Raw genomic sequence first — 23,059 nt, forward strand, 5'->3', positions numbered from 1 at the left:
TCTCATAGCAACACACAGATACACACTTATAGACTTATAACTGACAAGTTTGGAGCACCTTGCTGCTTCCTGTCTTATTTTGTGATCCTGGGAATATGCACCAATCAAGCACGGCATCAGATTGTGTCTCCTCCCCTAGGGTGTTATTGCACATCCCCAATTTCTCCTCTGCACACACTACGCACACTCACACACACAAACCGGCTGGGTGCTGACCGGCACTAATGCCCTAATGGCGCTGTCCTACATACTTGGTATGCAAGTGTCTGTTGGCAACCTCACTCGCCCACCCTGAGCTGGAGGCGGATTGAGAGGAGAGGGCAACAAGATGGGAGGAGAGGGCTGTCTTTGGGCTGCCACACACACCTCAACTCGTTTCTCATGTTCTGCTCCTACTACAGTTCACCGCTGGAACAGCTTCGAGGCCAAACCATTCTGTTTTGAGAAAAAAAGAGATTGATTTCACTATTTTTCATCCTTCTGTAATCCTGGAAGTCTTCAAATAATACTATTATTACTAAGCATCACCGTTTCATGAGCACAGTTATTTGGATAAAAAGAAAGATAAAGAGAGTCTTTATATTTGTTAACACCAGCAGTCAAGCAATGACAGCTTTTGTTGTGCTTCATGCCCACTGTTAAAATTAGAAACAACAAGTACAATTGCACTTCATTTAATTGCTTGTTGTCCCTCCGTGTTAGTTATTTGTTCCATTTAACAGAGCCGGTACTAGCTGTGTGCTGTGTTCAGTGGGGACCGGTTTTGGTTTTCAAGCTGGTCTCAAACCAAGCCTATAACTTTTGCTTAAAATTGGCCATGTCTCTTTTATAATGGGATAAAGGCACATTTCATTTCCCTACATTTCCCAATAATGTATTTAGTCTGTCAGTTTTTTTTCCAAGTCTATCTTAATATAACTCTCACATGCCATATACTTTGAAATAATCATCCCTCCCTGACTCTACAGTAGTAGAGGAAAATCTAAACTCCATAAAGTCCACAGTCCTCGTTCTGTACAAAAATTCATTCAGTTATACTTAGTCTAATCCTGTGCACATTTTCAAAAGTTGCGGTCTTGTTAGTACAAAATTCCTTCTTTTTCTTTCCTCGCACTTTTTGTTTCTTTGCTGAGCTGTGGCAGAAAGTTTACATCCCGGTAGCTGCATTTAGGTTTTTTGGTGGGATAAAAAAACACTGGCAGTAAAACTACACACAACTGCCGAGATGAAGTAACGGCTCAAATAGGCTTTGCATATTGCAGAAACCCTGCAATAGCTTTGGCTAAACTTTGGTATGTTTTTTTGCACGGAGCGAGGACGTGGATTTTGTCTCCAGTTTCTTACTGTGTTGTTGCTCTGAGAAAGTATTGCTCCACAGTCAGTACAGAGAAGAGGAATGATTACAGCAACCGATAGTTGTTAACTCATTTTATTGAGTTCTAACACGTGTCTTCTAGCGAGGGGACGGCGTATTAACTTCTTGTTTTACTCTGTTGCTGACATTTAAATGTTTATCCTTGAAATGCTAAAACAATATCAATTAACATTTTTATCGACTTAGCTTTCAAAAAGCTGATAAAAACTGAAGATATCGTGTTTACCCATTTCCCAAATATGACCTCCAGCCATAGTGGAGAGTGTGTGCTCACCCTCAGCCCTATACACGCCACGTGGCACTGTATGTCTGTCAGTGTTAGTGTTTATAGACAGAGATGATTTGACAGAGCTGGCTGGTCATCACAGTCTGCACCCTGAGCACAGGAAGTGCCACTGTCTGGGTTTCTATTTATCCATCCATACCCTGAACCCTCCACCGCTCCCCACTCCCCTTTGCATATGGAAGAGGGATGCAGAAGCTTTGCAGTATGATGGAGGTGTGTATTGACCCAGCAAGGCAATGAGGATGGAATACTAATAGGGTTAATAGAATTAATGTTGCTGTCACCCTTGGTTGGGGAGGAGTGTCAGGCTTCTCGCCTGCTGTTTGCAAGCTGATTGCTTTTTGCTTGCTGTAGCTATATTCCGGCTCCGACTTGGACCGTATCTCTCTGTCTCCGACTCTCATTGTTATCTTCTGTCTCTCTACATCTCTGCCTGTCTTGTTCTTTTTTACTGTATCTTTCTATTCCTCACTCACTCTCCCTTCAAATGGATAAAAGCTGCTTTAATAATCTACCTTTGTCGCAAATGTCCTTTGTTCATTCAGTTATTGATTTTATAAAGTGGTTGTGATCTATAAGTCTTTATATTGCTTGTGTCCTTGCATAGGGGCCGCGTGTGTGTTACCTGTGTTTGTGTGTGCGTGTGTGTGTGTGTGTGTGTGTGTGTGTGTTTATGATTCTGCGGCTGTCCTAAGGCAGGCAGAGTGTGTGTAATAATGGAAGGTTGACATTTAAAGCAGTGTATTTAGTGCCACTGAATTAGCATACTTTAACTGGCTGGTCTATTCCTTCTCGAGAGAAGCAGGCATTAAATCCTGACGCAAGATTGGTGGGCAATTTTAAAGAGCGTTAGTGAAGATTCATAGACTACAAAATGTGCTGGCATTACACACAAACACACACACGCACGCACGCACATACACGGTCTCCGTCTCTGTCTCCCTCCTTTTTCAACTTACTCTGACCCAAGTGTACGCTGCTCGTCTATTCTGCATACGCAGCATTTTCCTCTCCTGCCGCTTCAGAGCATGTGTATGAGTTATGAGGGGATGAGAGAGGATGGGGGAGTGTGTGTGTGTGTGTGTGTGTGTGGGTGTGTTTGTGTCTGAGTGTTTGGGGGGATAAAGGAAGATACTCTGTCACCAACACATGTCTCTACTGATGAGTATCTGATCCCCTGGTCTACAAGAAGATGCAAGCCTGTTGCTGTTTTGCATGTATAATGTACAAATCGGGATACACAGCTGCACTCAGTGTCGGTATAGTCTCTGTGTACACAAGTTTGTGTCTGCTCTGATCATGTGTTTGTGTTGCTCGCAGTAAATGTCATAAATGTGCATAGAAATGTTGGGAACACAAGACCATAAGTCATTCTTCACAGTGTTTTCTAATTAGCGGACTAATGAATCAAGGCCTTGTTTACTGCTCTCACATGGAACGAATATGCCTGAAAGTCATTAGCTGGTTTTATGTGCGGATAGCATTACACATGCTCGCTCGGACATACTTTACATAGCGAAAGTGAATGTTGTCTGGCTGTCTATTAACTTGGCTGTATTATTTATGTACAGTAAAGCTATTTTTTAATTCAATTAGTGATTTGCTTTTCATGTGCAATATATTTCATGCTAAGTACATTGATCTCATTGGCTGGATAATTAGGCCACACACACACATGTGCGCACATTATCATTCATTTGTGTGGTATAGCATCAATTATACAGTACTATGGTAATAAAATAGATCAAATAAAAGCTTATTCATCTGATTATTGGATTTCAAACAGTGTAAAATATTGTGTCACACAGGTTGCATTATTAAGGAGGTCATTTCATCACCTTAAAGTAGTTTTTTCTTTTGATGTCACACTTGATTTACAGATAGTGTGAGAAAGTATTTCATTTCACTGTCTTAAAATGCTTTTCAATACACAATAATGTGAAGCAAGTATAACTTGCAATGTGGAATATTCCAACATGATGACACAATGTATTTCTTTTAAATCCTGTTTTAAATAACTTCACATTTTATTTATACATATTTGTATTTATGTATGGTCCCTAGTTGACAGTAAGCCCTGCCGTTATTAACATAAAGCGTATAAACTGAAAAATGTCAAATATAATCTATGTGATATAGAACAATGATGCAGTTCCAAAATGGAAAATATGAAGGAAAGCCTTTGTTTCATTGTAGAAAACAAAATAAATGTGTGTGCGGATACCAAAGTCATAATGTTGGTGTTGTAACCATACCAAAAAACTATTAACCAAAGGAGATAAATCAAGTTTAACAAGAGTCATGACCCGACATATCCTGTTTTCAGTCTGAGAGAGTGTTTGTGCTGGAATGTCGTTGTTTCCTGGCAAGTTGATGTTACCGCATGTTCTCACAGGGGAAAACCACCACCGAAACAGTCAAAAGTCCCTTGAAGGACGGAGAGACTAAAAAAAATGATCAGCGCATTCTCTTAATCCTGAGCCAAGGATGGACTAAACAATAGCGATGACATAACAGTTTTTAATTACTCCAGGCATATCTATGCACACACTCACACACAGACACACGCATATTCGCACCAACACACGCTTTCAGTTGATTCCCTGCTGATCCCGTGCCCAAGGGGAGAGAGGTTACCATGGTAACCCTTGTCCAGCACAGGGGTTTTGGCCTGCTTTTCTTGTGAGCATGTTGAATGGGGTCAGACAATCCCAACTCCACCCCCCCCACAGTACCCCCCCAACTCATCCATAGCATCACTGTCTCCCTGCAAAGGAGTGATTGGATAACCCCTGTCCCTCTCAGTTCATCCCACTTTCTTGTCCCTTCCCCCTCTTACTTTGTTTCTGTCAGGCGACAAGGGTTAAAGGTTCACAGTGTGGTGTCCATCTTATCCTTGTCTCATTGTGGAAACCTACAGGAGGAGCTCTAATTATCCAAAGGTTGCTGGGAACTCGGTAGGCAAGAGGTGAAAGGTTGTGACATCGGTCTCTATGGTGCTTTATGTGGTATGGGGTTGGTTATATGGTTTGATGGTTTGGTGTGATGTCATGTAAAAGAGAGACAGGCCTCCTCACCTGGTCGCCTCTCTGCACTGGCTTCATATCTCACTCATGTAAATTAATGTCACATTTTCATGAACATGTCCATCGGTAATTTCTATTCTGATTGATTGAGTTCATGGCATGTTTATGTGATAAACACCTGGTCGTGTAGGTTTTTTGGTAGAAAAAAAAAAATGTTGTAGTGTGTTTGTGATGACTGAATTATATTGAATCAATAACTTTTAGAAAACACGAGCTTTTATGGCGGCTGATTTTCAGAACACAACAATGTAACAGAAAATCCAAGGTAAAATAATACAGAATGCACTCAAGCACAGTACAGAAATACTTATTGACTGATCAAGGATGGCGCCAAAAATGAACTAAAATATGGATCTCGCAGATAACCACTTCAACATTATTCTGCTCCAAGGCTTTCTCTTTCTCTCTCTCTCTGTATCCATCTTTCTATGTCATATATACTTGCAACCGGGCCTATCCTCTTTTTCTACCTCAACATTTCTCTCCTTTCCTCATGTCCTTTGCTTCTCCCCAGGCCCCTTCACGCTCGTGTCTCATTACATGTCAGAGAGGGCCTACATTAATGTGGCCTTGATGAAGACTGCACTGAGTGTCAGAACCTTATAGCAATATAATACATTCATCAATTGCATGCTCTCTCTCACGACCGGCAAATACATCTCAGTAATATTAACCACAGCATGAAACATATAGGGAGGTTATTCAAGCTCACACATATTACAGGTGTAAAAGGTGGGCTTGATTGAAGTGCTTTTATATTCTCATTTGCTGTGCGGATCCCGCTGGCTATAATTTCCTAGTATCACACTCCTACCTGCCAATCTTGTCCCACATTTAAATCTCATAAATCCGGTGGGAGAAATTGAAACAATTTCAGCTAATTTTCCCCCTCACCTGAACCTTCTCTGAGCTACTTTTTGATTCACATATCTTTGTGATCTACTTTGAAGTATGCCTAGGGAGAAAACAGGAGGTGTGATATTTTCTTCTGGTTCAGACTGTTTGACATTCCTGTAATAACTTTTGTCTAACCATCGGTGCATTGGCTGTGTGTACTGCTTGTAATAGTTGTGTGACTGCTTTGTCCCTTGCTTATTTACTCATATAAAATAAGTGTAGCTTTTTCAACATGTACATCAGAGCAGTAAGAACTCCACCTTTGAAAAATCATTTTCCCTTGAGAGAATACTCCATTATTAGACGTCAGGCTGTGAAGAGGTATTTGTTGTTATGTTTTGTTCTTAGAACATGGCGTTGTTAAATATAACTGTGAGAGTGTGTGCATAAGTGTGTAGGCTTGTGTATAATCGTTTTTTTTTTTTGTCTTGGTATCATATCTTCTGAAGATACTGCAGGGCTAAGTAGTTGTCATCTCCAGGGTTGAAATGTGAATTCTGCTATGTGTCTGTTGGGAGTAGCCAAAGCTCTGAATGGCATAGTCCTTTTTTCTCACACCTTACAATTTTCCAACTCTTTGAAACATCCTTCGTCTACATTTTGTATTTGTTTGATCCACCTCATCTTTCGCTCCATTAGCTCTCTCTATTCCTCCATTAGTCTCTCTGGACTTTTGAGGTCAGTTAACAAAGGAAAACTTACTGTGGTGTCAGCTGTTTAGTTTGTTTGTACAGACCGTTTTCTTTTTTCAATGCCATCGAGTGCCAGTTGAGTAGAAACTGTGGCGGGTGTACTGGTGAACCCCATTTTTTGAGGGCTAAGCTAAAAATCCCACCCACCACATCCCTCCGTTATGGTTTCTCTGAATTTTCTTGGCTCGTATCCATCACCGGCACGCTGGCCTCTGCTCACTGTTTTAATGTAGAGCTAAATATAGGCTTCGCATTGTGCTGCTGTACTTTAATATGTGTGTTTGGGGTGATTAGAGTTGAGGCCTGATCTCATCCCACCACAGTCCCCTAATGCATGCCACGGTCTCTGGTTTCTATTTAGACTCAGGGGCAAACAGGGAAAAGTGCTGATATAATCATGTTTAGGGTTGTAAGTTATGTGACCGAGAAAGATGGCAATATTACAGAGCCGAAATGGAATTGAATGAGTCTTGGATAGAGCTATTATAGAGACGGCTGTTGTAAGATTGGTTGTTAAGCCTTACTTGGAATCAATTTAATAGGATGTTTGCTTTCGATATACACTGACGATCAATGATAGTAAAAAAAAAAGGTCATTTGAATGGTTATCGTGTGTGATTTCTTGGGTACAGTCTCTTGCTGTTCTGTCTCCGTCAAGCAAACGGATGAGGGAAGATGTTGTAGAGGAGAGGGTTAAATGCTTTGTGTGTGGAGCAGAGAGGCAAATCAATAGGCTTTATGGTGCCCGGCCAAAAATATGAAGTAATTGCCCCTTGTATTGACTAAGGGCTCGGGTCATTTTAGCGGACATAGTGCCACCATATGAGCAGGTTAGGGAGAGAATTACACTTACAGACAGAACCTGTGTCTGTTTCTGTCATTTACCCCCCCCCTCCCCTCCTGCCCCCCCATACCTTATAGCCTGTTTCTTTTTTTCTCTCTTACTTTTCCTCCAATCTCTAAATCTGTCCATTTTCCTTCACTCTCTCCCCCTGCTGTCCCCCGTGTTCCTCTCCTCCATCACCCTCTCCGGCCTCAGTCTGTCCAATGGGAAGTGACACATAGTACATATAGGCAGGCGGGCTAACATATGCCTTATGGGAGCTTATATTGTACAACAGGCACAGGAACAAAAGAGGCGGCGTGCTGGGCTGGTGGGAGCCATCACACACACACACACATATACACAGCACATTTCTACATGCCGTTCTCTACTGACACCAGAATTCTTCAGCCTGACACTGGTGATGGATTAGATGCGTTATCGAGGCGGAGAGAGGCTCCATGTTTTCTCCCTTTGCGCGGAGGAAAAAAAAAAAAGCGAGAGAATGAGAGAGCAGCAGACACACACACACACACACAGACACAGACAGACAGACATAGGCAGCTGAATAGCCTGTACCTATTCCACCTGAAGTAAAGAAATACAATAACAGTCTGCAACATTTCAAGCCGGGTTTCCAGGACAGACATGTGAATAGATAGAGATGGTGAGCTACACAGTGTTCTGCCAACTGTTTGATATAGCCAGTTAATTTGAATCTATGTTAATGTGTGTGTTTATTTGAGAGAGACAGCTTATATATACAGTATATACTGTATATATTCAAGCGGCATGACCCCACTTGACTACAAAGCTCTCCCTTTCCTCAGCGGAGACTTGTTTGTAGTGTATCTGCGAGAGGTCAGTGCACAGAGATCGAGCAAGAAAGCGCGTGGTGGTGGTGGTGTGCTTTTGCAGAATCTAATCCAGTGCATGGGATCAGGCAGATAAAGGCAATGCCTATCACTTCAACACCCAAGACTGCTGAACTGGATTAGCGCAGATGCGGGAGATAGCTGCCAGATGGGTTACTTAGGGAGTTCAACTTTCACTCGCCAGTCTCTTTCTCTCTCTCTGTCTCTTTGAGTACAATGTGCATTTATGAGTTTCAGCCATCACAGCACAATCTCCCTAAAATCAACTCCTGTCGTACTATTCTGGTACAAGGTGTAGGTGTAAAGACCTACAATTTGACTTAATCCCATCCTGGTACAAAGTGCGGAGTGTGCCATGCGTAGCGGTTTGGTTAAGGTTCCCGTGCGTGGGTTACAGTCTGCTCTGCCAGCTGAAATATGGTCGTAAAATAATGTACACCCTCAGATGGCTCTATATTGGTGTTGGCAGCCACCTGTACACATGTGTGTCCCGTTTCAGAAACACTAACCTCCCTCAAGGCTAAGGTTAGAAAATAGCATTTTTGCAAATCTGAAAAGAAAACAGCTCTCAGGTAATAGTTAACAGCTGTGGCCATTAAAGGAGAAACATTCTTTAAAAATTGAGTGACTAATGTTGAACAAACACTTGGAGACAAGCTGTAAAACAGAGACCAAATCAGTAAATCACATGTCTTCCCTCATGGTGTTTTGCATGTAAAAAAAATTGTTTATATTAGAATGTTTTCCCTTTAATACTAAATTTAAATACTGAGTGGCTTCTCACACAGTGTAGGATTATACAAATTTGGAAATCAGTCGCTTTGGCATTTTGCATATGTTGCATAACAGCGTCTATACAGGGAACCGCAGTCTCAGTCTGCTCTATCTCTGAGCAGCAGCATCCACAATGCACTGTAAACACATTTGATGCACTTTTACCCTGGATTTATTAAGCACTTTTCACTCAGCAAATTGCTTCACAAAGACTCACACGGTCGGGGATTCAGTGTCTGGCACAGCGTTCAAACCAGTGAGACCAAGGGAGAGAGAGAGAGAGAGAGAGAGAGAGAAAGAGAGAAAGCCGGAGAAGGGCAATTTGAATTGGAGTTTGGTCAATCTTCAAACGTTTTTTGCAGGGTGCTTACATGGTCTGATCAAAAGCACCCCACTGGCACAGGCTCTTGTAGCCTCAAGGGGAGGCCTCTGATGCCGCTGCCATGGCTTCCCTGCTGGCCAACCCCCCCCCCACCTCCCACCAGCTTACGCCTGACTAGGTGCTGCGACATAAAGTTTGTACATAGAAACAAAAGTTGCTTTTTAAATCAATTTGTTCTTGCGGGATGTGGTCGCTTTGGAACTTTGCCCTCTCTCGTGAGTAGTGGCACGGGCAGTATACATGTCGAAATGATGTTTTGACAAGTATACTAATCACACTTGAAATTTAAGAAGATTAGAAGTATGCAATAAACATTTGATCTCATTGTAAAGCATCTGGTCAGTCTCCCTGAATGCTGTGAGAACGCTGTTGGACTCCGCTGTTCTAAACAGTCAGGTGTTATGTCAAAAGTTGCAGTGTTGGGTTGCTAGCTACCCAATGAGTTTAGAAGCAGCAGAAGAAGAAGTATTCCAGACAACAACTAAAGACAATATGTGGTCATATTGGGTTTTTACTTGTTCTATAAAACTACATGGATTTCTGTGTCATTCTACACATTATAGTCCACAGTAAAACAAATGATCTCCGTGCATAGTGGTATTCAAAAAGTTGATTTATACATTACACTAGAGGACTGCAGTACGAAGTTATCTAAAAGTGATTTTGATTTTTGAAAACTAAATATGGCAACCCTGCATGTGTTCCAGGATTTGTGGCTAGCTGATTAAGAACTCTTCCTACTCTGACGCCTGGGGACAGTTATTTCTGATCTAGTTCTCTCACAGGCATGTCTCACAATGGCTCTGCGTATGTCTGTTTGGATTTGTGCTTGTACATGGAGGATATTGTATGAATATTACAAGAAGTGTGAGTCTAAACCTTAGTTGCTTACAGTCATTTTTTTCAATCTTCGAGGCAGTGCTGTTTTGCTTTTCTCACAAATATGGACTACACAGGTCACGGTGCTCCTGGTGTACATGTAGAATGTCTCTCAACACTTACATCCATTGTCACCTTTTCCCTCTTTACTTTACTCACTCGCAGCTCCCTGAAGCTGGTGATAGAGAGAGGCAAGCTAATGGCTGTGGTGTTGAAATGTGGGACCATGTTAGACCGGGCCACAACCAAGGACAGCTCTCGGGGTCTCTGGGGCACCGGTGATTGGACCCTCCGAAAATAGAGGGGCTGTGATGTTGTCAGAGGGGCTTGAGGGTATGAATCCAACCTGTTAGCAGCCTTCTCACCCAGCCTGATAAATAATGCAGTGTCAAATGGGGCAGAGAGGGGATAGGTTTAAGTACCTGAGAGAGCAGGCTAAAGGTTGGAAGTAAAGCGACGCTGAGGAAATGGATGTTTTGGTCATGAGAGACGCTTACTCAGGTGGTAGATAGTGTGGGCTGGTGGAATTTTATAGCGTGGGAGTGAGTGAGGGAGTGTGGTAAAAAAGATGGAGTTTTTTGACAGAATTATTTTTGGTCTAGTAAGCATTGGTTTTTTCTCCATTTACTTGTTCAGTTTTCATTTTCCTCTTTTTCTGTCTCATTCGCCCACCCAGAAGTGAGCCTGCAAAGTACTTTCACGTTCAACTAACCCACTTCACACACACACACATTTCCTCACTTCCTTACAATGTTGTGGGTGTCTGTTTGTGTCTGTGCCTGTGTGTGTGAATGTAACACACTTTGTGAGATTTACAGCCACTATAGAAAAGCAGCTTCTTAATGTGAAAAGCAACTGGATGTGGGGGTGTTTGTGTGTACACCGAGGGATGATGTGAATGCTTCTGGAGTGTTTGACTGTCAGTAATGTTAAGTCCATTTTCTCTGTATGACCCATAAGCCTAAACTGATGAAAAGAAAAAAGTAAATACAAAGTATAAAAGAAAGAGAGACAGAGAAACAGAGTCACATTGCTGCACTCCTGATTAAATGTGTTTTCCTAACTGGTTAGTAATTGCTAGGCCTGATGTTTATGTTAAAGTATCTTGTTATAGTGTGTATTAAAAGCCAGAGAGTAGAGGTTTTTGTTCTGGACACGATCAGAGACAATGTTATGTGTGCGAGTGTGTGTGTGTTCCTCGCCAAATGTGAATTCAGAGGCCCCTGGACAGTGGTGAGAGACAGTGTGATAGTGATCTGATTCAGATGAACTGCAGGCGCGCAGGGGGATGGTCGGGTTATCTGGTGATCCCTAGTGGCAGTCTGCTAGGACACATATCACAGCATGACAGACTGCTCCTACGGGGGCGCACACATAAACCCACACACACACACACATAACATTCACACTGACACAGTAGTGAACAGAACAGCGCGGGTCTGGCCGTGCGCCGACATGCTTTATGGATGAGCATATTTGCTGAGGTCTCCCTCCGCACTGTAGTGTCAGTAACCAGATGAAGACTGGCACGGCCCCCACATCCTGCCTTTCTCCTCCTACATATGGTTTTCACATATGTCCTCTTTTTCGATGTTTGGATTAGCCTGCCAAGGTCAGACGTAGGTCAACTGTGGAAGGCTCGACCACTTTGAGCTCTGCTCCTTAACTGTGCCGCCTGCTGTCGTGTACTCCGCTAACCCTCAAGCTTTGAAGGCGAAACTCAAGGGGCTTTGTGTCTTACATCACTTTTCTCAGACTTGACCATCCAGCAGTTTGACACACATTCACACACACACACACAGACATGCATACACAAAGGCCCGTGTGTGTGCATGCACATTTGCTAACATACCCTCCCACCCTCCCAGTAGATCTTCTTTTGATAGACATATGACCTTGACTTTCCCCTCTGTGATGTTTTATAGCGAGTCTGGCTGCTCTTTGGTGCTGTCACCGTCTGAATAGATAGATGAATGTTTGGGTGGAGGGAGATAGGCGGGGATGGACAGATGATAGAGCCATCAGCTTTCATGGGTGGAGGAGGGCCTGGTGACATGTGACATCACAAGACATCTCTCACGCCCAGCATCAGGAAACCCATGATGCCCCTTGAGATTTACTGCCTGGGTTATATATTTGGCCAACAAGATCTGATGAATAAAGAAGAAACAGTGCTGGCATTAGCCCATGTGAGTCAGGGAGGGTCACGTAACTCATATAAGTCATTAGAATGCTTTTCTACTGTTTTTGTAGTTAGGTGGTCTTGGCCTCAAGTTCAAAGCTTTACTGTGGGAATACATCATTCATCAGGAGCAAGGGGGAAGAAAAACAGAGCTAAGGTTTCACAAAGGTCTAATAATATCAGCAGATAATTCTTAACAGTTGTTGTAACCCCATCCTGCATCACAGAGGGGGGGACATTTACTTCATTCAATAAAGTAAAACAATAAGTGCTACATATTTTTGACGAATGTGATAAAATTTGAGGTCAATTTATCACCTTTTCGTCATGTTCGTTCAATTTATTTTACTTTCACTGCCCAAACAGTCCTCATGAAGAGCCTCCTCTTACCCGAATCTTCGAGTGCTAAATGCTAATGATGGAATGTTTATCAAATATTGTTTGACCCGCATCTGTCACTCCTGTCAATCATCCTTCGTCTGTTTTCCCATTCCCGCTGTCATATCGATATAAATAGCAATCATTGACCTGTTTGTGTTCCTGTTTTCCTCAGATTCGCGTTGATGGGCCTCCTCACGGCGGTGTCCAGTATGAGACGATAACGGTCATCAAGGACGGCAGCCCTATCCTCAGAGATATGGCCTTCTCCCTCGACCGCAACTACCTCTATGTCATGTCTGAGAGACAGGTAGGTGTTGGAAAGACACGTGCATGCAAACCTGTGATTGCTTTTTATACCCTCATGCAGAGGAGTGGATGGCTTAGGTGTGTCTTTGTGTGTGTGTGTGCATATGTTTTAATATCATGAAAAGAGTGCAAATGTGTGCGTGCTCTGGCAGGGCCCAAGATGGCCCACCTCTCAACATCACCAGCACCACCACCCTCTGTCAGCTATAAATAACCTGGGTGGCCCAGCAGGGGACGTTATGACAGCGTTTGATAATGAAGGAGAACAATGAGGGCAGGGAGAAAGAAAGAAATAGAGAGACAAGGAAAAGACAAGGCACGAATGAGAGAGAGGGAAAAAAAAGATGAAGGGCACTTGCCGGCTGGCTGAAGCAGAGGATGAGAGGAAGAGTGATGAGGGAAAGAGGGACAGCTGGAGGAGTGCATGACTTAGACAGAGTACAGAGAGACACTGAGATACACAGAATGCAAGGTCATCCTTTCACACTTCTAATGAAGTGACACAGCATTGCAGGGCAGGTGGAAAGCAGCCGATAGCCATCAATGCAACTGACATACTAAGTAGGTAGAAGAGATGAGGGCAGACAAGGGTGGAAGGGGACACAAGGACAGGGTACGGGTGAGGAGATGAGAGGAGAGGAAAACATGGTAGGACAGGAGGAGGAGGAGGAGAGGAGAGGAGAGGAGGAGCAGCTGCAGGGGAGCGTGGCAGTGCGGAAACCCTAGAGACAGACGACGTGCAAGGCTGTCAGTGCGAGGTGATAGATTGCCGTCCTTTCTCCTTATCTCTGCTTTTAGCACACTCCACAACTGGCTTGCCAGAGCTTACAGGTTAGGAACCGCGGTGGGCGGATGTGGTGTGAAGGAGTTATTTAGACAATAGTGTCCATTGCCAAGAGAGGAGAAGAGATGACACATCTAACTGTGCTGCGTTGGATTTGATTTTCACACCAAAGAAACAATAAAGAATTAAAAAAAAGTTTTTAAAAACATGTTTGAAAAGTAGCTCAGTTTTAGTCAGATGCTTTCCTGCTGGGAGAGTAAAAATATAACAATGCCAGATGGAGTCACATCACCAGTAATAGCTTAGTACTTCAACCAAGATTACTGCTGAGATTGACTCAGTGAGACATACAAGAGAAATGATATTTGAAGAAATTATTTCAAATCTCTTTTTTATTAACATTTATACAGTATATACACCAAAATAATTGTATTGTATGTCTAGTGATTTATTGTATTTTTACGGACAGATAAGAGTTTAAACCTGCTAAAGTCATGCAGAAACAATATGTGTACATGTGTCTGACAGTGAGATGACGACACTGTAGAAAGGCATGACATAAATTCCACCAGGAAAGAAGAGTTTGTACTGAGTCTAAAGTCTGTTTCCCATATTTACTAAATCCTTTATTCCCACTTATTCCACGGATGAAACAAGCTTTTGATCTTGAGCTCATAACTGCTAGTCATCTGAATGAGAAGTGAAGTTGGTGAATATTATTAGCATTCAGCATGTAGTCTCTTCTGTCTTGCTCTCCGGGGGTTGAGGAGGATCGAAGCAGACACACGCGCACATACTGAAACGCTCTCGACTACTTTGGGATTGTTGCCCTGCATGTTCAAGGATGCCACTCGATAGTCACACCTGACAGAGTCACTGGAATGGGATTCGGTGCGGCCACACACTCGTGCAGCCTTTTTTTTTCATAAATTTGTCAAATTCAACTGAAGCTATGTTTTTGATATCTAATTTTGGAAAGTTAAACCAACATTTGATTGTTTTATATGAATAACTGTCTCGCAATGTCCTAACTTTTGGAGTTAGCCGTTCAAGTCTAGATGGAACTGCACACTGTGATGCATATCATATATTCTTTCTGATGTAACCTCTTTGTGCTCAGAAGGATGATTCAAGGATAATAATAATAATGTTGAGTACCAGCATAAGCATTTTGCACTGTGAAAAACAGAGCAGCCACCTTCAAAACAGCCCTTTGGCACTAGCATTCAGCAGAAAACATCAATTTGACCTTTATCTCATCGTTAGCCTAAATGTCACCTCGAGCTACACTCGAAGTCAGACACCCAGAGCATCACGAGATCTATCTTGTCTGAGCTCCACTTGTTCCCATGTGTCTCACTCTATGAGACCCAAGCGCATGGTGATGGGAGACGGCAAGAACAAAGGAGGGATGATATCAAACAGAAAGCAGGGCAGATTTGGCTTCAGTTGCATTTCCTACTCTGAATAACAAAGAGGCCCTCTGTGCTTGGCACAGTGGGAAATAGAGAATACAGAGAGAGCAAGAGGGAGACAGAAATTGGGAAAGAGAGAAATATTTGCTCTGCGAGGCTACGCTCCAGAATCTGGGTTCTCACTCTCCCCAGTTCTCACACCTGTCTGTGTGTGTTGTGGCGAAGCTGGGAATCGTGGGATGTGCGAGGACCTCGCGAACACAAACATAGGGACACACACGTAGACAAAGCACATGTTCCCTCAGTTTTTTTTCATTTGCATAGGTGCTGACATAATGCACTGGCTCTTGCAATCACATGTACACTTGCACAAAAAAAAAACTATAATTACAGACACGTGCAAGCGCCAGTCTCCCATTCAGTATTCAAATGGAATCTCCATAAGGCTTTATGGAGGCTTTTCATCTAGCCTTTTTCTCTCACCCGCATGTATATAGATTACACCTACTGCATATGTATATATATCATCTCCAGTCTGACTCTTACAGATTCGCTGCCTTCCCCCCAGTTATCTTTCAGTGTGTGAAAAAACTTTCTGCTCTTTCTCATTCTCATCCGTGTCTTTCTCACATTCCCACACTAGACGCCATCGTTCACTCATCCCCGAAACATATTTAATAGCTCCCTGTTTCATATTTGATCCATGGTGCTGCCATGTTAAACTGTGCTTTGTTTTGTAGATGTAATGACAATAGCATCCACCATATTAATGATGTGTTGAGATTGGCCCAATGCAAGGCAGCGCAGTGGAACTGATGAAAAGACCTGGCTCACTGACTTTCTCTTCTCTAGAAGCAGTATGTGTCTTTGTGTACGCGTATGTGTGTGTGTGTGTGTGTGTGTGTGTGTGTGTGTGTGTGTGTGTGTGTGTGTGTGTGTGTGTGCGCCTTCCCCTTCCTGTAGGATATTGTATCATTACTGACAGTCCTGAAACACATAACAGCAGGTTTTCATCTCAGGATTTATCTTCAGACATCTGTGTATATCCACTATGGTGCCTCTTTGGAAAAACCTCAAAAACATGTTCGTTGCATCATGTGTGGATTTTTTTTTTTATTTATTTATTTTTTTACAGGACTCACACTTTGAGCTTTGTGTCTTCAAACTGTCCTTGCGCATCATGTGATCGCGCAGATCTATTGTATGGATTTCTGCCAGATCACATGTTTGAGTCATATTGCGTGAGTATGTGTGTGACTGCTTCTATATTTAGACCAATAATCCAGCGATTTTGGTATTTGGCTGGGTAGAAATGCTGGAGGCAAACGCAGTGATGGAGAGAAAAAGGTCATAGCTGTTTCGGGAGATTCAGCTGAGCTGCCTCCTAGACACGTCCTCGACTTTTTCCCTCTCCTCTTTTTCTGTCTTTTCTTCCGTCTGCGTCATATGAAATGCCCCCCGAAATGTCTTACATTCCAGAAACACCTCACTGCATTTAATATTGCATCAAAAGCTGTAGATTTCAAACTGAATACCACATCTACTACTGCTTTAACAAAGCATGCTTGGGTACGCGCTTCATAACATCTGCTTAAGTTTCACACGGAAAAGCACGGGAGGCTTTAACCTTTATCTATAGGCTATACTTTGCATACAGCCAGATACACTGTGCCTATAGTAATACTCCGGCACCTTAACAATTCCAGAGCACAGGCTCTAATCAAACAGGTAGAAAGAGTATTCATGTGTGAATGGCAGCTGGAGCAAAGCTAACCCACTGGTGCTGTTGCCAGCTCATGCAAATTTAGTACGTTGGATCTGCATGAGTGTTTGGCCTGGCTTCGTCCCCACCGACTGGAGCCTGTGCCTCTCTCTCTCTGTCTCTCATTCATTACCCACCCTTTCCTCTTTTTCTTCTCTTTCTCATGTTTTTTTTTCTGGAGGTGTATGCCTGAGAATGCAAAAGAACCTAACCTGGTTCTTTTAACATAGTGAAAAGTCCTGTGCGTGTTTATGTGTTCTGTACTGCATTTGGGGAGTTCAGGCCAATTGAGGAACATTCAAGTATTCCTGACACTCTGGCCCACACAAGGCCTTAAGCAGTGTTGGTTCTCTTTGTTGTTGGTTTATCAACACAATGCAGCACACTGGGATAAATGGCGACAACTACTCCAGTATCGAATGCGGTCATTTGAGGCCTGGATTATCAACATTTTTATGAGGCCTTTTCATTCCCTTTGTGGTGTATTGTGCTGTTATGGCCGCTGGCACCCAGCAGTAGGGCGAGCACTCATCACACACGGTTGAGAATCAGTGACTGCATTATGTCGGTTGCTTTGGTCAGCGGCCAGTATGCAGAGCCCGGGCTATAATGTATTATTCATGGAAACAATCAAGATTTAACATCTGAAAGGGTTTTGAAGTGATACCTGTGGCGCGTCCTTAGTTCTGCCTGAAAAGGATTTTGAAAACACTGTAATAAAGAAAAAAAAAAACTCTTATGGATGTGGCACACAAGAGTACATAATAGAACTTAACAGACTTAATAGTGTTCCCACTGAAATAGTGGCCCACTAATTGCCAGCTCTTTATAACGATAAGTGTGAAATTCTTGCTAGCATGACCAACTAAGGGATACTGAGCCGGCTTGTAAAACAGACTAGTCTTTCATGGACAGACACACAGTCCTCCCCCTATAGAGGCGTTCAGCCATGTGCTGCTGTCACTCTCCAGTACACTCTTGGCTCTTTAGCAAACATTAAACCCCCTCAACCTCCAATCCTCGAACGCCATCCTTCCTCCCTTACCCAGCCCCATGTATGGAACGGCAACATTACAGCTCACAGATTATCAGAAAAGAAAAGAAGACCTCTTTTTTCAAGCCTGGCAATTTCTTCCAGGTGCTCAGCTGTGAAATTTGAAATCCATGCATGGATTCTTTCTTCTTTTTTAAAACCTTTTTTTTTTTTTTTTTTGTCTGAGGCCTCTTCTCAACCTGTTCTCCCTCTAAGCACCCCCCCCACGCTCCTCCCCTCTGAGTTTTTCTGGTTCTCCTCCCTCCTTCTCCTTATCCCCCAGTACCTTTGTTTGGCTGGTGTGGTTAGATTGGGAGGAAATGGGTTCAGTGGTTATCAAGACAGGAGGAAATAGGATTCATTCACACCTCAACCAGGCTTAGATTAGCTGACATGCTACTGGCTCATCATTATGCAGGACTTTGGTGTGTATGACACGCTGATTTCATGTGTTAATGGGCATAGAACACATGATGGCTTATAGCCAGGCCTTCCGCTGTGCACTGTAGGTGTTGCAGCTCATGTGCAGACTTAGAAATGTGACTAGGAGCAGTGTTGGTGGAGAGCCTTTTGTTTTCTGGGTTTACTGTTTACACTCTCCACAACAAGCAGATTGGACTGGCTCATGTCCAGGCCACTCATTCAAAGACTTAAGTATGTGTGCATGTTCTTGTGTTTATCCTGATGTTGTTGTTTTTTTCCTAGAAGCCCAACTCTTATTTTAACCATCTGTTTCAGAGCTTACCGGAAGATGATCGCTTCCTTATCTCATTGAAGAGGAACAATAATCTAGTGGGGAGGGGAAAAGTCTGACAAAGGTTCAGGTCAAGAGAAAGGACACAACAGTAGGGCTACAAAAACAAAATGGCACAGGGACAAAAGATTAGCACTTTGTGTCTACTTCTTCTCTGAGCCCCTCCTTCCTTTCCAGGGCTGAGAAGCTCAGGGGTTATCCAGCAACTACCACTGCCCCAACAAGTGTTGCCTTGCTGCCCCTTGGCCCTTTGCTGGCCCCAGGGCAGTCTGGTTAGCTTGCAGCTGCCAGAGAGTGAACAAGTCCAGGGGTTTGACCATTGACCCTTATCTGTCTGTTCCTCACCAATCTGTCCATCAGTGACACTTGGACAAAGAGGTCCAATAAGTCGACTACCCACCCTTAGAGCGCAGAGGACAATCAAGAGGCTGCTTTCAGGATGAAAGAGCAATCAGTCGAATGTGCCGAATTCAGTTAGAGACTCTGAAAAGTCCTACAGTCTTCCCACTCCTTCTTAAGTCTTTTCCCACAATCTGAACTGAGGTTCAACCAGAATGCTGAATATACTCCTCTATTAGCTCTGACTGCAAAATGCTTTTCTGCATCCCACAGGATGTCAGAGATATCTTTCTCTCATAAGTTTGTGAATGTTTCCTAATTCCCCCGTTGTATCCATGGTTTCATTTTGAGTCATATGAATGTGAGTTAAGAAATATGTGTTGTACCTAACTTAGGCCAACTGAGGTCAAATGAGGTTTGTTTCATATGTTCCAACTGACAACACAGGAGGTGTCAGACAACCATGACGTGTAATCCAGTGTTTATTTAAGAGAAGTGACCTGAACTAAGGTTCTATGTCATGCATAAGAAAGCTGTGATGGTGGATGCCTTGTGCCAACATATGGATCACACATCTGCATCCCATTCCACCCTCATCATGGCTGTTCATGAGAGGGGAGCAGTGCCCAGAGCTTACTAGTGTCTGTCTGTTTTTTGACAGATCTCAACAAACAGACAGCTTGCTATCAGTCCAACAGCAGACACAGGCCTTGATAGATTGGCAGTCATGTTTTATCTGGGATGTAGTGCGACAGCGGGGTCAGTTTGGCAGCCGTAGGGGTGAGGGCCAGCAAATCAATCGCATGGCCGCTTCCTTACCCAGGTGCTCTGCAGCTAGAAATGTTGTCGGGGGGTGGAGGGGGATGGGGGTTGGAGCTGCAGCTTGGAACCTTGGGCTTAGATACTCTGCTGCTTCCCTGACAGCTTCACTTGATATTGACACCTGGACAAATTAGGATAAATCCCCCTGTCAATACTCACATCCAATATTATTGATGATGCCATTTAGCTTTTCATTCTGAAGAAACCACTTTCATTGCATATTTGTGTGTTCTTTCAGTACTCTAGTGTGGTTTGAAGTAATTAAACTGGTCTGACTACACATTGCTATAGGTTGGTAGTAGCAGACCATAAGAGTATGTTTTCGTTTTTAATTTTGAAAGCATATTTATTTTTATTATTGTATGCATTTCATATTTTAACCTTTTATATGTATGTTTGTTCAGTGCTTCTCATGTCTGGATTCAGTTTGGTTTGACTGCCTGCCCACTCTTTTATTTTCATTTTATATTTTAATGTGACCATTAAAGGGCCATGTGTCTGCCATCACAATAATCTCAATGTCTGCCGATTAGTGGTTTGTTTTTCAGTCTTTTGATTTAGTAATATATGACATTACAGCTATTGAATGGAAAGATGTAGGGTTTTAACTACTTGCTCAAAGGAAATTTACTAACAAAATAACATTTCTCTTGGTGGTGGTTAATATGCATGTCCACATTGTATGTGATTTCCACTTTTGAAGGTCTATGTGCATGTACAGTACCGGTCAAAAGTTTGGACACACCTTCTCGTTCAAGTGAACGGGAAGGTGTGTCCAAACTTTTGGCTGGTACTGTATGTTGACAGAATGCTCCATGTGCATGATTTAATGCGTGTGCACTTTTATCTATTTATGTCTCTCAGCATCGTGAGGTCAGGGGTTGTGGGAAGTTCAAGGGTTGACTGAGTCTGTTCATCAAACCAAAGGGGTCACTCAGTAGGTCAGTTAGAGACGCCCCCTCATTGAATCATGTTTTTATAGCATCCATCTGCTTGACCACTGCTAGTCAGCTATTTCTCTTACACGATGACCGATATGAGTGTCCTTCCCCCCTTTCAGCTGTGTTCTAGCCATGTTTTACATGTCTGAATGCTGAGCTCTGTTTGCTCCCTCTGCGCTAGCCCACCTAACAAAGGCACCTCATTTACATGAGTCCCTGAGCAGGCATTGTTAATTGACTTAAGCCAGGATTAGTGTTAATCAGGTTTTGTGCCCTAGAACCATTGACCAATTCTAACCTCATTATTTGATAGCAGCACACGTCCTGTCAGCCCCCATCAAGCTGTTAATTAATAGAAGCCTGCACACCCAGGTCCCAGCCTGAACCCCCTCTTACCTCTCATTTCCCCATCCTTCCATCCCCTCTTCCCCCCTCTCCTGCCTTCACAACCAAGTCCCCTGCTACATCAGTGGAGGTCAGTAGACAGTAAGCACAGTACAAGTTGTGAATTCGCTTACTGTGTTAGCAGGCTATGCAGCTGTCATTAAACAAGCGCTGTGTAGTTCTGCTTCAGGTAAAATGGTGTCCAAATAAACTTAATAGTGCCAAGTCCAGTATGAATACAACAAGTTCCTTTGTGTCTGTATTTACGATCATGTGTGTATCTGCACATCTCTCAGTAGCAGGTGGCTTGTGTGTTTATATTAACAAAGACTGGTTGTACGAGCACAGCAATCATCTCTGCACACTGTTCAGCATTAGCAGAGGTTCTAGCAGTCAAATGTAGACCCTCTTATCTATCATGGAAATTCACAACCGTGAACTGTAACAGTCCCGGCAGTTATCTGGAACACTGATCTAACTGTCTCTCCCTCAACCAACTTCTGGATAGAAATAAATAAAAATATTTTTGCCATGACGTCCAATACAAACCTACAGCTAGTCCAATACAAAGTCATCCACAGAATATATATTATTCAATATAAAATGTACACACAGACACTTGCAAAACACAGACACTTGCTCACCATGCACAACAAGCACAATAGATAATTATTTTCACGCGCACTGGACCTGCCAACTGATTCACTCTTTTTGGGACACAAAAACTCCACAATCTTGGACTGCAGAATCCCTCCATCCCCACAACTCTCTCTGCTAGGAGACACTACAGAAAACAAATACGAGAACAGCTTACTCATTTCTCTAGAAAACAAGTTTCTTTAACTGGAAATCAAAAAATCAATAAATATTAACCACTGGATCAACCTCCTTTTGGAATACAGTAGGGTCTGTATGTCCAAAAGTCTGAGACAGACTTTTGGACATATCTATGGAAAAAAAACACTGCTTACAATAACAACAACATCACAGTCTTTAATGAAAGATGGTCCCTGGGCTCCCCGCCTGGCTCTCTGGCGGCGTGGCAGGGTTGGCTGGGACTACCTCCCTCCCTCTTTACAAGGGAAAAATGAATAATAAATAATTAAAACAACAATAAAAACGCAAATACAAATTAAAGAAAACAAAGTATGTCACTTTTAAGTGGACAGACTCCCTCTCAAACGGTCTGGGAGTGGTCCAATAGGCAGGACAAGACACAAGACATGCATTGGGCCAGCAGCCTCCTCTGGGCCTGGGCGTGGCTCAAAGCTGGATCTCCCTAAAACTAAAAACTTACACGAAACTAAGAATTCACAACCAAGATCATCATCTTTCACAGGCCACATGAGCCCAGGCATAGGCCAATACCAGTTATCTCAAAATACCAGATAACCTGATTAACTGGTCAACCACTATTGATTATAAATATTTAGGAGTAGATATTGAATAGATGTGGTCAGTTTTAGGCAGATAATCATCACCCTGATCATTCTGAGCAGCAAACCTGTCCATGAAATCATCTAAAGCCTCTAATTATCTAGAAACAATGACATTTATCTCTGATTAGGCTCCAGTTTCAGTCTGTACTTGAGGTTTTGTTGCGGTGTTTTATATCCTGAATTCAGAATAACATCCCTTTCTTCTTTGTAACAACATGTACATGTGCATTCATACGGGTAGGTTTATATTGCTCGCTTTTATATGTGTGTGTATATGTGTGTGTCTATTTGTGCATGCACACTTTGTCACATTGTGAATATGAGCCAAAGGAACAGTCCAGGAGCGACCCTGCCAAAATAATCAGCTCTATAATTAAGAGCTGTGAGTATGTCAACTGCCTTCATATAACCCCCCCCTTTCTCTCTTTCTGTCTCTTTCACTCTCACT

General features: G+C 42.9%; 1 protein-coding gene across 1 annotated transcript in view; it reads left to right on the forward strand.

The window, feature by feature from the left end:
- The window catches only part of plxna2 (plexin A2), a 168,097-nt gene that overhangs the window by 55,590 nt on the left and 89,448 nt on the right, over positions 1 to 23,059 (forward strand). Inside the window, exon 4 of the mRNA XM_067593095.1 lies at positions 12,805 to 12,939. Coding sequence (XP_067449196.1) covers positions 12,805 to 12,939 — 135 coding nt within the window. The remainder of the gene's footprint in view (positions 1 to 12,804; positions 12,940 to 23,059) is intronic.

The sequence above is a fragment of the Thunnus thynnus genome, chromosome 6, assembly GCF_963924715.1.
Source record: "Thunnus thynnus chromosome 6, fThuThy2.1, whole genome shotgun sequence".
NCBI classification, from domain to species: domain Eukaryota; kingdom Metazoa; phylum Chordata; class Actinopteri; order Scombriformes; family Scombridae; genus Thunnus; species Thunnus thynnus.